The sequence below is a fragment of the Hemitrygon akajei genome, chromosome 31, assembly GCF_048418815.1.
Source record: "Hemitrygon akajei chromosome 31, sHemAka1.3, whole genome shotgun sequence".
Classification (NCBI taxonomy): domain Eukaryota; kingdom Metazoa; phylum Chordata; class Chondrichthyes; order Myliobatiformes; family Dasyatidae; genus Hemitrygon; species Hemitrygon akajei.
In genome coordinates this window covers 31,589,583-31,603,934 of record NC_133154.1, presented here as the reverse complement: position 1 = coordinate 31,603,934, position 14,352 = coordinate 31,589,583, and the positions used below count along the sequence as shown (strand labels likewise).

The window sequence follows — 14,352 nt, the reverse complement described above, 5'->3', positions numbered from 1 at the left end:
TGTACAGATCATCCCTGAGAGAGAGGGACTGAGAGACACCGGTCAGTGTACAGATCATCCCTGAGAGAGAGGGTCTGAGAGACACCGGTCAGTGTACAGATCATCCCTGAGAGAGAGGGACTGAGAGACACCGGTCAGTGTACAGATCATCCCTGAGAGAGAGGGACTGAGAGACACCGGTCAGTGTACAGATCATCCCTGAGAGAGAGGGACTGAGAGACACCGGTCAGTGTACAGATATTTGCCTGAGGGAAAACGTGTGAGGAAGTGGTCAGTCTACAGATACACACCTGTGATAGGGACTGAGAGATACTCGTGATGTACAGTTATCCCCCGGCAGACACAGGTCAGTATACAGATATCCGCTAAGAGAGAGGGACTGAGAAACACCGGACATTGTACAGATCTTTCCCTGAGGGAGAGGGTCTGAGAGACACTGTTCAATGTACAGATCTCTCCATGAGAATGAGGGTCTGAGAGACACTGGTCAGTGTACAGATTTCACCCTGAGAGTGAGGGACATTGTAGAGATATTGCCCGTGCTCCATCTGTGTCACAGTCGGATCGTTTCTCTGTTTCCCACTGTGGACTGTTCCTGTCCTGACTGCACATCCGGGTCCTGTCTAAAGGAGATTGGAAATACCCTGCTCACCCTGACATTGCTTCCCCCACTGAGGAGTCTGGATAATGGGTGGGGTGGACTGGGAGGGAGGAAGATACTGATAGGAGTGAAGGGATCCTTAGGAGCATCCCTGAAGGACAGTGATACTGTAATCAGGGACTGGGCTCTTGTTTTGCAGTCCTGTTCTTCCCCCTGGGGGTGGTGCCTATCTGCCTGTGATCACACCACCTCACAGACCAGTTTCCTGTTCCACTGTACGCCTTTGCACTCTCTGCACCAGACTGGACTGCTCATGACCAGAAACTCCAGGAGCGTAGAGGACCTCTGTATCACTGTGCCCCATCCGCCTGTCCTTGAGAGAGATGGACACTCGGCAGCTGCTGACCCTCTGGCTGATCCTCTCTGTCCCTGTCTGTGAGTTTTATTTGTAAGAAATCCTTCTGCTTCACTTCCCTCTCCCCGGTCTCGGTCACTTCCACACATGGGGCCATTGTGTACGCGATGCTCTCAGGGCAGCAACATCGGAGTGTGAGTGGTGGATTGTTGATGGAAGGATTACTGACTGTCCATCTCTTGGGCAGTTCACTGTACAGATGATCAGGGAGAGGGAGGAGGAATAAGCCAATGTCTACCAACAACTTTAAATTGAGGTTCTATTGCATCTTATGAAATTCTGGCTAGGCCACGTCTGGCATATTCTATACAGTTGTGGTCTCCCCACTACAGGAAGTGTAACTGTCTCAGAGACATGTTTCATTGAGATGTTTAGTTTATGTTTTTGTCATAAATTAATGATTATTTTATGTAAGGTTTTATTTAATGTAGAGTGTAACGGGTTAATTGACCAGAGTTTAACAAAAGCATGACTGTAGTATTATGGGTGTCGCGTGCACGCAACCCTGTAAAAATGAGCCGTAATAGAACACAGCTGGAGTCTGGTTTCGCTGTTAACAAAACACTATTTTATTAGTAACTACATCACATAGTAACTTAAACCTGGTAAGTCAAGAGTTAACAGTGTTATGCATATATAGGTGTAAATATAATGTTCTCAAACTTATTCAAGCTCAGGTGGCAAGAGTTAAAGTCTTACGATGGTATGTAAGAGAAGTTCAGTTCAAATGCACAGGTTAATTAATGCAAGATGTTTGTAATCCAGAGGCGAGTGTTGTGAGAAGGCAATTATGTCGATATTCCACAAGATTCCATGACAGCAATACAAAATAACGATAGCAGTAAGTTTTATCTCCGAAGTTGTTCCACTCCACACATGAAGCATTACCGATAGTGAACTTCAATGAATATCCTTTCAATACAATCCTGATAATACACCTGAATTCAGCTACGGGACATCTCACAGGATACTCAAACAGAATCCACGTATGGATTATCACCAACAGTAGCTTATCACAAAGGGGACCCTTTTCCAGGGAACAACCACCCAGGCAAGGGTCAACACACCGGTAGATTCCACAAGGTTACCCCAATCACTCACAACGTGATAGCCACTTATCCAGTTCCACAACATATGAAATAGCTCCAACAGTGATTTGCCACAGGGGTGCCTTTCTTCAGTGAACTACCACACCCAGACAAAGGGTAAACACACATGTGGTATTCACAAAGGTTTTCCCCTCACCAGAGAAACCACTCCTGTGGATTAACTAAGTCACACTTCCATAGTTGAATGGAAACAAACTCACCCTCATGGGCTCCTTCGAGAGAGAGTCCAAACAGTGATCTCTTTGTCACTAGGTTTCTTCTGTTTCAAACCTTCCTCTCCCCTCTTCTCTGCAACCTTTTTCTAGTTGCAGAAAACTTGTGAGAGTCATTTATCAATACTCTGGATTGATCTCAACTCACCCCTTTTGGGCTACTGAAAGTTTAAACCAGCGTCCGACTCACTGGTGTCTTCCATTGACCGAATCCATCTCAACTCTGAGCATGTGTGTCTGTGTGTCCTTGTATATTCAAAACAAGCTGCAGAGAAACCATAACGTCAAATAACTCCACCTCTCTCTCTCTGGAGCAGCTCAAACAGTGTCCAAAAGTCAGTCTCATTCTCCTGGCGTTTTAAAGTGACAGTCCACAGAAAAAATGAACCCTAGGGGTACGTAACATGGGTCAGAACCAACATGGAAGCAGAGAAAGACATGTAGCCCTAAAATAACCTTATTCTGCATGTGGTCCAAGAGACGTACACGGTAATTGTTTTATTTGTCTTACATTGTGTATAATGTTGATGTGCCTTTATATGGAAGTGTAATACATTTTTAGTGATTTATTTGATTTCAGCACATTTCTGTTCTGCTAACGTGTTTGGGCCAGTTTATCAGTGGACACTAGCTTGAGAGACTTTAAAGACTGAGAGATGTATACTTCAAACCTTTTATGACCTTTATTTTCCTGTAGTTTTCACAGTTTCTGCTGATGAGAGAGAGAGAGAGAGAGAGAGATAAAAATAAATCTTCAAGGACATCTGTATGATGCGTGGCTGTTATTTCATTGGACCAGTGTAGTTACAATGTAAACGTGCAGCCAACATGGCTGAGAGTTCAAATTAAGGAGTGCCACGTGTCCAGGAAGAAGAGAGGAGGAAGTACGATCGCTGGGGCAGCACATGGCTGGAGAAGTCGTTGGAGAAAAGGCTTGTCGATTCACGGGAGAAAACGGGAGTGTCTGCTCCTGACAACGTTGGGTTGAGAATACCGCAATTTCACCAAGAGAGAGCAATGTTTACCAACGCAGGAAAGTGCGGCTCTGCAGACGCCATCAGGAGAGTCGAATCCAGGAAATCTTCACAGGAAAAAGTTAACCCCAAAAACGCTGGAGCTTAAGCAACAAGAGGCTTCTCAGAGGGAGGGTACATTCATCAAGCTATATGAAAGCTGGAAAGAACAAGTTAGAGCTACACGTCCCAAACTTAAGGATGAGTGCTCCGACCAAGACTTAGGTGACATGATGGATGTTGTTGAAGGGCTGGAGACACAAGTGAGAGATGTGTATGAAAATATATGATCTGAATCAGCACCTTGTACTAAGATTAGAAGAAAGTTGGATTTTTGCACAGCAGTAACAACAGATTTGATGGGGCTAATGAAAGTACGTATGAGTGAAGTGGGGCAAGAGGAGTTTGATGTTAAAGCAGAAAACCCAAGACTTAATATGGTGCTTGACAGTGAGTATGACCAGTCGATATTTGGGACTACAATCTCCAAATCCATTGTTTGTAGCCACCACTCAAGCTGTTTATCAGAACAGCAAAGCATTATAGTAAAAAGAGCAGAGTGTGCTGCACAGTTGCTGCAAAGCAGGCCGAAATGGAGTTGGAGGAGGCTATCGCTGTACGGAGGCAAGAACTTAAAAGTCTGGAAAATCAGAGATATCTTCAAGTAATAGCCGCAAAGCTTAAGGCTTACTCAGGTGAGGCCTTGGAGGAAAGTAGAACAGCAAGCAGTGAGCCGGCTAATTGTCCTCCAATACCTTATAAAGAAATTAAAGGGGAACAAGTCAAGTCACTTTTACTGTCATTTTGACCATAACTGCTGGTACAGTACATAGTAAAAATGAAATAACGTTTTTCAGGACCATGGTGTTACATGGTACAGTACAAAAACTAGACTGAGCTACGTAAAAAACAACACAGAAAAAAAAACACACAACAACTACACTAGACGACAGACCTACACAGGACTGTGTAAGGTGCACAAAACAGTGCAGGCATTACAATAAATAATAAACAGGACAATAGGGCAAGGTATCAGTCCAGGCTCTGGGTATTGAGGAGTCTGATAGCTTGAGGGAAGAAACTATTACATAGTCTGGTCGTGAGAGCCTGAATGCTTCGGAGCCTTTTCCCCGATGGCAGGAGGGAGAAGAGATTATATGATGGGTGCATGGGGTCCTTCATAATGCTGTTTGCTTTGTGGATGCAGCGTGTAGTGTAAATGTCCGTGATGGCGGGAAGAGAGACCCCGATGATCTCAGCTGACCTCACTATCTGCTGCAGGGTCTTGCGATCCGAAATGCTGCAATTTCTGAACCAAGCAGTGATGCAGCTGCTCAGGATGCTCTCAATACAACCCCTGTAGAATGTGATGAGCATGGGTGGTGGGAGGTGGAGTTTCCTCAGCCTTTGCAGAGACGCTGCTGGGCATTCTTTGCTATGGAGCTGGTGTTGAGGGACCAGGTGAGATTCTCTGCCAAGTGAACACCAAGAAATTTGGTGCTCTTAACGATCTCTACTGAGGAGCCATCGATGTTCAGCAGGGAGTGGTCGCTCTGTGCCTTCCTGAAGTCAACAACCATCTCTTTTGTTCACATTCAGAGACAGGTTGTTGGCTCTGCACCAGTCTGTTAGCTGCTACACCTCCTCTCTGAAAGCTGACTCATCGTTCTTGCTGATGAGACCCACCACAGTCGTGTCATCGGCAAACTTGATGATGTGGTTCGAGCTGTGTATTGCTGCACAGTTGTGGGTCAGCAGAGCGAACAGCAGTGGACTGAACACACAGCTCTGGGGGGGCCCCCGTACTCAGTGTGATGGTGTTGGAGATGCTGCTCCCGATCTGGACTGACTGAGGTCTCCCAGTCAGGAAGTCTAGGATCCATTTGCAGAGGGAGGTGTTCAGGCCTAAGTGGCTCAGCTTTCCAGACAGTTTCTGAGGGATGATTGTGTCGAATGCTGAACTGAAGTCTATGGACAGCATCCAAATGCATGTGTCTTTTTTGTCCAGGTGGGTTAGGGCCAGGTGGAGGGTGATGGCAATCAGGGAGCTTTTGGAGTATCCTTTGATTCTCTTCACAGCTTGTTGAACAAACATGTAAGAACAATAACAGTGAACAAACAAACAATACTATCGTTAGTACAAGCCCTACATGACACAATGATTTTCACCAGACTTCCTACGCCCGAGCCCTCAGTCTTCTCAGGGGACCCACTTAGGTTCTTAGAGTGGAGCACAAGTTTTAAGGCATTGATAGAACGGCAATGCACAAATCCAGCTGACAGATCACTCTACGTACAGAAATACATCAGTGGTGAGGCACGATCTGTATTGGAAGGAAACTTCTACAGAAGGGATGATGAAGCCTATGACCAGGCATGGGAGACCTTGAATACTCAGTATGGCCACCCCTTTGTATTCCAGTGTGCATTTAGAGAAAGACTGAATAACTGGCCAAAGATTGGCTCAAGGGAGTCAGTTAAACGGAGACAATTCAGTGATTTTCTGACAGCCTGCAGCAATGCCATGCCACATATCAAAGGGCTTCAGGTGTTAAATGACTGTGAAGAGAATCAAAGGATACTCCAAAAGCTCCCTGATTGGGTGAGCTCTCACTGGAATCGTCATGTCACAAAGCAGTTGCGACAAACGGGGGAAATCCCTGATTTCAAGGAGTTTGCTGATTTTGTGGCACAAGAAGCGGAAATCGCGTGCAATCCTGTAACGTCCTTTCATGCCTTGAAGCCAACTGAAGAAAAGTCATCTAGAGACACGAAGCGCACAAAGGCTAATGCATTCATCACAAATGTGAAAGCATTGGATAAATCAAGCACAGTGATGGAAACATACAGTGCCGCGGAGAGCAGCTCAAAGGATTCAAATGGATCCAAGAAGGGAAACACTTCGTTTTCATCTTCAAACCCAGTCACATGCATGTGCTGTGGGGAAAGCCACTCCATCCACAAATGCCAGAACTTCACCAATAAGACTGTGGAGGACAAGAGAAGGTTCATATTGGATAATAACCTGTGCCTTTGGAGAGGACACGATTCAAAGGATTGTAAGAGCAAAGCGACTTGTGGCGTATGTAAGAAGCATCATCCAACACCACTTCATGACAACCATTCTTCTGCTGCAGCAGACATATCTTCTCATGTTATGCAAGCGGAAGAAAACACATCTTCCCTTTCTTGCTGTGTAGACAGAGGCGATGGTGGGAGCGCATCCGTGATAGTGCCTGTATGGATTTCTTCAATCGCCACCCTAAAACAGAGACCTTAGTGTACGCCCTACTGGATACACAGGGTAGCAACACCTTTGTAGACCAAGAGGTATGTGAGTAGATGGGGGCAGGATTAGAGCCAGTCAAGTTAAGGCTTACCACTATGATGGGAAAAGATTCCATTGTTCACAGTGGAAAGAGTTAGAGGGTTTTCCTCACAATGTTTCATTATCTTGCCACTTGCCTATACCAGAGATTTCATCCCACTCAAACGTTCTCACATTCCTACCCCTGAAATGGCCTAAAGGTAGAAACATCTGAATAGAATAGCACAGGAATTACAGAGCTGATGGATTGCGAGGTAGGACTCCTGATAGGCTACGACTGTGTGAGAGCATTGGCACTACGACAAGTCATCACAGGAGGTGACGATGAGCCGTATGTCGTCAAGACTGATCTGGGTTGGAGCACTGTCGGCAGCTCACCACGGGTCGCAAAGTCAACAGAAGTGACAGGTCTGTGCCATCGTGCATCTTGACACCAGCCACTGTCATTAAAGCCCTTGAATCAGACCAGAGATACAAACCCTGGAGAAAAGAGCATATCACAAGTTGACCATAAGTCCTAGGTCAATGAGTCACAGTCTTTGGGAGTGCAATCCCTGGAGAACACGCTTACAGTTGAGAAAGGAGAGGTTTACAACTTGGGGCAAGTAAGACACTCACTGCCTGAGAAGCTTCAACAGTTAGCGTTTTGTCTCAGAGTGGAGACTCGTGAAAAAGGTGAAATAATTACACAGCTTGAGCAGGAAACAAAAGCTTGCCAGCAAGAGACTATAAACTTGAATGAAAAAGTCAAAATTTTAGAGGATGACAAATCTCTCCTCCAGGAAGAACTTGAAAATGTCCAGGAAGTGTTAGACAAAGTCAAGAATGAGAAACAGTACCTGGAGGCAGAATTACTAAAAAATGTCAACAAGATTAATCAATTAAATGAAGTGCTAAAGACACTTCATATGCAGAATAATTCACTTGTCAATGAATTAGATTGCTTCAGAGAAGAGAAACGTCATTTGATCAAAGACCGAGAAGCCCAGGAAGTAAATTTTGTGAAAGAGTTTGAGGAGTGGCTCTGGTCTGCTCGGAGGGGTAAGACACATCCAAGGAAACTGAGGAATTGCAAGAATTGTTAAAAGAGAAGCAACAGGAAATAATTCAGAAGGACAGCATCAATAATCCCATAGGCCTAGAGCCACATACCCCAAACCATTTATTTACCATGAAAACCTCTGTCCCGCTGCCTCCACCAGGAAAATTTATGGCAGAAGATCTGTACGCCAGGAAAAGGTGGTGCAGAGTGCAATATTTGACAGAGCAATCCTGGAGTAGATGGAAGAAGGAATATCTGGCAAACATCACCCTCAGAGAGTGCTGGCACTCTTCAAGATGAAATGTGAAGATTGGAGATATTGTCATTGTAAAAGAGGAAGAGATTCCTCGCAGTGAATGGAGACTTGGAAGAGTGCTTGATGTTTGTGAAGATGAAGATGGACTGGTGCGAAGAGCCACAATACAATTAGGAAATAAAAAGCTAGGAAAAGAGGGCCAACAACTCATTAATCCATCCATTCTTGAACGTCCTATTCATAAGTTAGTTGTCCTTGTAGAAAACAACTAAAATGTGTTTCAATGGAACTAATTTCTAAATGCCTACATGTGTGGAGAGTTTAAAGTATCAGTCTTGATCTTAGAGTTTGTTACAAATACCGATTATTTGATTCTGGAAGTTACTAGATTTATTCAAATATTTGTATAAAGGTTATCATAAATCATAGTAATTTGGAGGGAGTGTAGCTGTCTCAGAGACATGTTTAATTGAGATGTTTATTTTATGTTTTTGTCATAAATTCATGATTATTATATCATCTTAAAATATTTTATGTAAGGTTTTATTTAATGTAGAGTTTAACGGGTCACATGACCAGAGTTTAATAAAAGCATGACTGTGGTATTATGGGTCAGAACCAACATGGAAGCAGAGAAAGACATATGGCCCTAAAATAACCTTATTCTGCATGTGGTCCAAGAGACGCACACAGTAATTGTTTTATTTGTTTTATATTGTGTACAATGTTGTTGATGTGCCTTTATATGGACACTGTGATACGTTTTTAGTGATTTATTTGATTTCATCACACTTCTGTTCTGCTAACATGTTTGGGCCTGTTTATTGGCGGACACTAGCTTTAGAGACTTTAAAAGACTGAGAGATGTATGTTTCAAACCTTTTATTAACTTTATTTTCTTGTAGTTTTCACAGTGTCTGCTGAAGAAAGAGAGTGAGAGAGAGAGAGATAAATATAAATCTTCAAGGTCATCTGTATGATGCCTGGCCGTTATTTCATTGGACCAGTGTAGTTACAGGAAGGATGTGTGTGAGTGGGTGTGTGTCTCTTTGGGAGAACAGTACTTGTGTGTGGGTATGTGAGCTGGGAGAAAAAGGGCTTGTGGGTGGGTGTGTGTATTGGGAGAAAAGTGGCTTCTGTGTGAGGAGTTGGGATGTCAGTTGGGAGAAGGGATTTATCTGTGAGTGGGTGGTTGAGAGATTTGGGAGAAAAGATCGTTGTGTATGATTGGGGGTGTGTGTGTATTGGGAGATATGAGGCTTGTGTGGGATTGGGTGGGTGGGTGTATAGAGAAAAATGAGATTGTGGGTGGATATGTGAGCTGGGGGAACTGGGGCGTGTGGGTGAGGTCCGTATTGATAGAAATGTGGCTTGTGTGTGTATTTTAGAGAAGTGGCTTGTGGGTGCGTGTGTATGTATTGGGGGAAAAGGGACCAAGAGTGGAACTCAGAGGCATTGGTCAGTGTACAGATCATTCCCTGTGAGAAGGGGCACTGAGAGACACCAGTCAGTGTACAGATCTCCTCCTTAGAGTGAAGGATGCTGTAGAGTGGTGGAGGGTGAGAGAAGACCTGATAAAGGTTTATAAGACTATGTGAGGCAGAGATAGAAAGGACAGAGGATATCAGGAACAGTCCCTATAACTTGTGTTTGAGTGGGTGGGTGAGTGGCTGTGTGAGAGTAGGTGTGTGTCTGTAGTGGGCGAAAAAGGTTTTTTGTGGGAGTTGGGATAAAAGGGTCGTGCGTCAGTGGGTGGGGGTCTGTATTGGGAGAAAGGGCTCATTGGGTGCCTGTCTGAATTGGGAGAAAAGGGGCTTGTGTGTGAGTTGGGTGTAAATTGGGTGAGAAGTGGCTGGTCTGAGATTGGATGGATATGTGAGTTGGGAGAAAATGGGCTTCTGTGTGAGTGTGTATGTGTTTCCTTTGGGAGAAGAGTGCTTGTGGGTGGGTGAGTTGGGAGAAAAAGGGCTTGTGGGTGGGTAAAAATACAAAATGCTGGCAGAACTCAGCAGGCCTTCGGCCTGAAACGTCGTCACTACCTCCTCCCATAGATGCTGTCTGGCCTGCTGAGTTCTGCCAGCATTTTGTGTTTTTATTTATTTCCAGCATCTGCAGATTCACTCGTGTTGCCCTTGTGGGTGGGTGTCTGTATTTGGAGAAAAGGTTATTCTGTGGCAATCAATGGTTATGCATGTGAGTTAGTGTGGAGTAGCTGGGTGTCTGCATTGGGAGAATAGTGGCTTTTGTGCAGGGTGGATTTGTGAGTTGGGAGAGAAAGGGCTTGTGAGTGGGTGTCAGTTTTGGGAGAAAAGTGGCTGATGGGTGGACAAGTGCCTTTGTATTGGGAGAAAAGGAACTTGTGTGTGAGAAAGCTATGTCTGTATTGGGAGAAAAGGGGTTTGTGAGGAGTTGGGATGTCAATTGAGAGAAAGTGTGTTTGTCTATGAGTTGGCTGGTGAGTGTTTTGGGAGAAAAGATTTTTGTGTATAGGGAAAATGAGCTTGTGGGTGGATATGTGAGCTGGGGTAACGGGCTTGTGAGTGTCTGTATTGGTAGAAAAGTAGCTTGTATGTGGGTTGATGTGTGTGTATTGGGAGAAAAGGTGTGTGTGTGTGTGTGGAGAAAAGGGAGTTGCTGTTGGTTGCTTGTATTGGGAGTAAAGGAGCTTGTGGGTGTGTGTGTGTGTGTGTGAGTTGGGAGACAAGTTTCATGTGTGTCAGAGGGTGGGTGTCTGCATTGGGTGAAAAAGGCATTTTAGAGAGTGTGTGTGAGTTGGGAGAGAAGGGGCTTGTCTAAGTGGATCTGTGAGTTGGGAGGGAAGGGGCTTGTGTGTATGGGTGGGTGTGTATGGGATGGGAGATGTGGCTTCTGTGTGAGTGGATGGGTGTATTGGTCGAAAAGTGGCTTCTATATGAGTGTGTGGGTACCTGCAGTAGGTGTTCTGGTCACCCACTATAGGAAGGATGCTGAGGTTTTGGAGAGGGTGCAGAATTGCTTTACTGGGATGTTGTCTGGTTTAGAGGGCACATGCTATCTTGAGAGGCTGGACAAACTTGGGTTGTTTTCTCCGGAGCGGCAGAGATTGAGGGGAGATCTGATATGGCTTCATAAGATTGAGAGGCATAGATTGATTAGACAGGGAGTACCTGTTTCCCAGGGTAGAAATGTTTAGTACCAAAGGGCATGCATTGAACGTGAGAGGCCATAGGTAGAAGGGGAGTTTATTTACTCAGTGGTGGACGCCTGGAATGCGTTGTCCGATATGGAGGTAGAGGTTAATACATTAGAGGCTTTTAAGCGAGGCTTAGATGCCTGGGTTGTGTCAAAGCTCTCTCCAGTCCACTGCGCAATGTTGCCTGCCCATTTCTTCCCCTATCTTCTGCTTTATCTTTCCCCTGCACCATTCCCTGAAGAATGGTCTTTGAGAGTCCACTTGGTTGTGTTATGTGGCCATTCCATCTCAGTTTCCTCTTCTTTTCTGAGGACAGTAGATCTCGGTAGTGTCTCATGAGCGGGGTGACGGTACTTTGTACTTTGTCGCTTGAGACATGCTCTGTATAGGAGATGCCGAGGAGCCTTCTGAAGCATCTCATTTCTACTGCCTGGATCTTCTTTTGCTGTTCTGCTGTCAAAGTCCATGATTCGCATGCGTACAAGAAGATGGAGAGCACAAGGGCATGCAGGAGTTTCAACTTGGACCTGAGAGCCATGTCATTGTCTCTCCAGACTGGTTTTAGTTTAGTTCATGGTGGCAGAAGCTTTTAGGAGACACTTAGATGGGCACGTGAATGTGAGGAAGCTGGAGGGATATGGACACTGTTTAGATCAGAGAGATTAACTTCTGGGTGTTTCTGATTTACTTTTTAGCCAGTTCAGCACAACATCGTGGGCTGAATGGCCTGTTCCTGTGCTGTACTGTTCAGTGTTCTCTGTTCTAAACACAAATTTGTGTTATAAACCACCAATGTTATTCGGGACGTCAACATTCCATCTGCGGTTTAAATTGTCATCGTGGTCAGCACAGAGCGCGTGGGCTATAGGGACAGTTCCTCTTTCTGCTCTTCTGTGTTCTAGGGATGGGACGATGTGTAAATTGCACACAGAACAGGAGGCTGTTCAAGTGAGGGGACAAATGAGAAAGGTGATGGTTGTAGGGGTCAGGACAGTTAGGAGAACAGACTCTTCTTCATAGCAGAGACAGAGTGTAAAAGGCAGAGTTGCCCTGTGCCAGAGTTAAGGGCATCTTCTCTGGGTTTGAGGGGAATTCACAGTGGAGGGCCAAGGGTTGTTGCTGCTTGCACAGGATCTTGGTCATACCCGAGAATAGCCTTTTTCCTGTAGTGAGGAAGGAGTAATTAGGTTGCAATATCTGCAGATGAGTTGAATTGTGTTCCTGGTAGAGGACTCTTCAAAGATATCCCAACGATAAGAGATAGACTACTTTCAAATAGTGTGGAAGAACTTACAATATCCTTAGTCAAGAGATCAAAGTTATAGAAAAATTAACAAAGGCAGACAAGTTTCTAGGACCCTAGTATGGTTTGAGGCAGTTTATATGATTCAGCATGAACTAAATGGGCCAAAAGTCCTGTTTCTCTACTGTAGTTCTCTATGACACAATGGCCTACAAAAGGGTTTAAAGGAAGTGGCTCCTGAGATGGAGGGAGCTGCGGAATTTTTCAAAACTCCTTGAGTTCCAGGATAACACCGTTGGGTTAGAAAATTACAAATGTAACTCTTTGTTGATGGACAGAGGGAACGAAAAAGTGAGAATTCACAGGCCTGTCAGCTTAATGTCTTCTGACAGCAGAATGCCAGACTCTGTGTTCCAGGGAGAAATAGTGAGGGAAGTTTAATGTTGTCAAACTAAGTCATTGTGATTTCATGACGGATGAACCATATTTGACAAATTTGCTGGAGATTTGTGGAGATGTAACAAGTTTAGTCAGTGGAAGGGAACCTGTAGGTGTTACAGATTTGAATTTCCAGAAAGCACTGGATATGGTGCCAATTCTAACAGGCTGGTGTGCAATATAAAAGCTGGTGGTATTGCAGGATGCATGTTCATGTGGATTTGTAATCACATCAAAGGCAAATGGTCAGAATAAAAGTGTCCTTTTCAAGCTGGAAGGCTGGAGTGAGTGGAATGTTCCAAGAATCAGTTTTTGGCCTCAATTAAATACTTTATATTAATGAGACAGTGTATGAAAATAAGAGGGAAAGACCGAGCGAGAGAGAGATGAACAGAAGCTGTGGGTGAAAAAAGAGAATGAGAGGGAACCAGAGATAGAGAAAGAGAGAGGGAGGGGTGGGAAGTGAGGGAGAGACTGAGAGAGGGGGTAATGAGAGAGAGAGAGAGAGGGGGTAATGAAAAAGAGGTGGGAGGAGGGAGGGAGAGAGAGGTGGGAGTTGAGGGAAAGAGGTGAAAGTAGAATGAGAGAGGATAGAGGGAGAGGGGGAGAAAGAGGAAGAGAGATTAGAGGGGTGGGTGTAGAAAGAGAGGAAAGCAGAGGAAGAGGAGCTGCGGGTGAAGACAGAGAAAGTGCGGGTGTGGGAAGTGAGAGAGAGATAGACAGACGGGTAGAGAGAGACAGAAAAGAAGAGAGAGATAAAGGAGCTGTGGGTGAAAGAGTGCAAGAGAGAGCTAGGAGCAGTGGGTGAATAGAATGAGAGAGATAAGGAGAGGGAGAGACAAACTGGGTGAAGACAGAATGAAAGAGATAGAATGAGGCTACTGGTAAAGATAGAAAGTAGACAAAAGGAGAGATGGACAAAGGCTGTGGGAGGGACAAGTCAGTGGGATGTGCTTGACTTACTGTTGCTGCTCTATACCCTATCCCCCTGTGGCTTGTCCCCTGTCACAGGGCACTGGATAGGTATGACACAATCAGTTCCTGATATTTCACTTCCTACTTCAACAATCTCTGTTCTCCAAACACCAAATAGATCTACAAGATGTAGAAGTTGCTTTGGTGGTGGGAAGCCAGCCTGCTTTGTACCTCTCTCGTTTCTGCTTGGGTGCACAAGACTGGCTTTTAATGATGGACTCCTGAGTGTAGAACCCTGAGATTTGTCAGAGCCTCGCTGAGTGGACCCTTCATCCATTGTGTTCTCTGTCTGTCCACACTCCGAATCAAAATTAACTCTACCTCTCTCCCTCCCTTTCTTTTTTCTCCCCAATCTCTCTGGAGATCTCTCAATCTCTCTCACTGTGAATATCTTTGTTTCTGTACCCATCCATAAAGCTCTGTCTCTCCTTAAGTCTCCGGGTCTGCTGGCCTCTCAGCAGCTCTCAGCTCCTCTCTGACTGCCTCTGTCTTCCTCCTGCCACCCGTGGGGCCTGATGGTGCAGAAACAGACCCTTTGATCCACTGAG

The 14,352-nt window shown here is 45.0% G+C and overlaps 1 protein-coding gene across 4 annotated transcripts in view; it reads left to right on the top strand.

Moving 5' to 3' along the window:
* The window catches only part of LOC140719107 (uncharacterized), a 77,567-nt gene that overhangs the window by 36,437 nt on the left and 26,778 nt on the right, over positions 1-14,352 (top strand). The window contains exon 1 of one of the 4 annotated variants that reach the window (XM_073033490.1): positions 898-1,036. The exons of the other annotated variants lie outside the window; for them this stretch is intronic. Within the exon in view, the coding sequence (XP_072889591.1) occupies positions 985-1,036 (52 nt within the window). The 5' untranslated portion in view covers positions 898-984. Of the gene's footprint in view, positions 1-897; positions 1,037-14,352 lie in introns of those variants that run through there. 4 annotated transcript variants of the gene reach the window in all.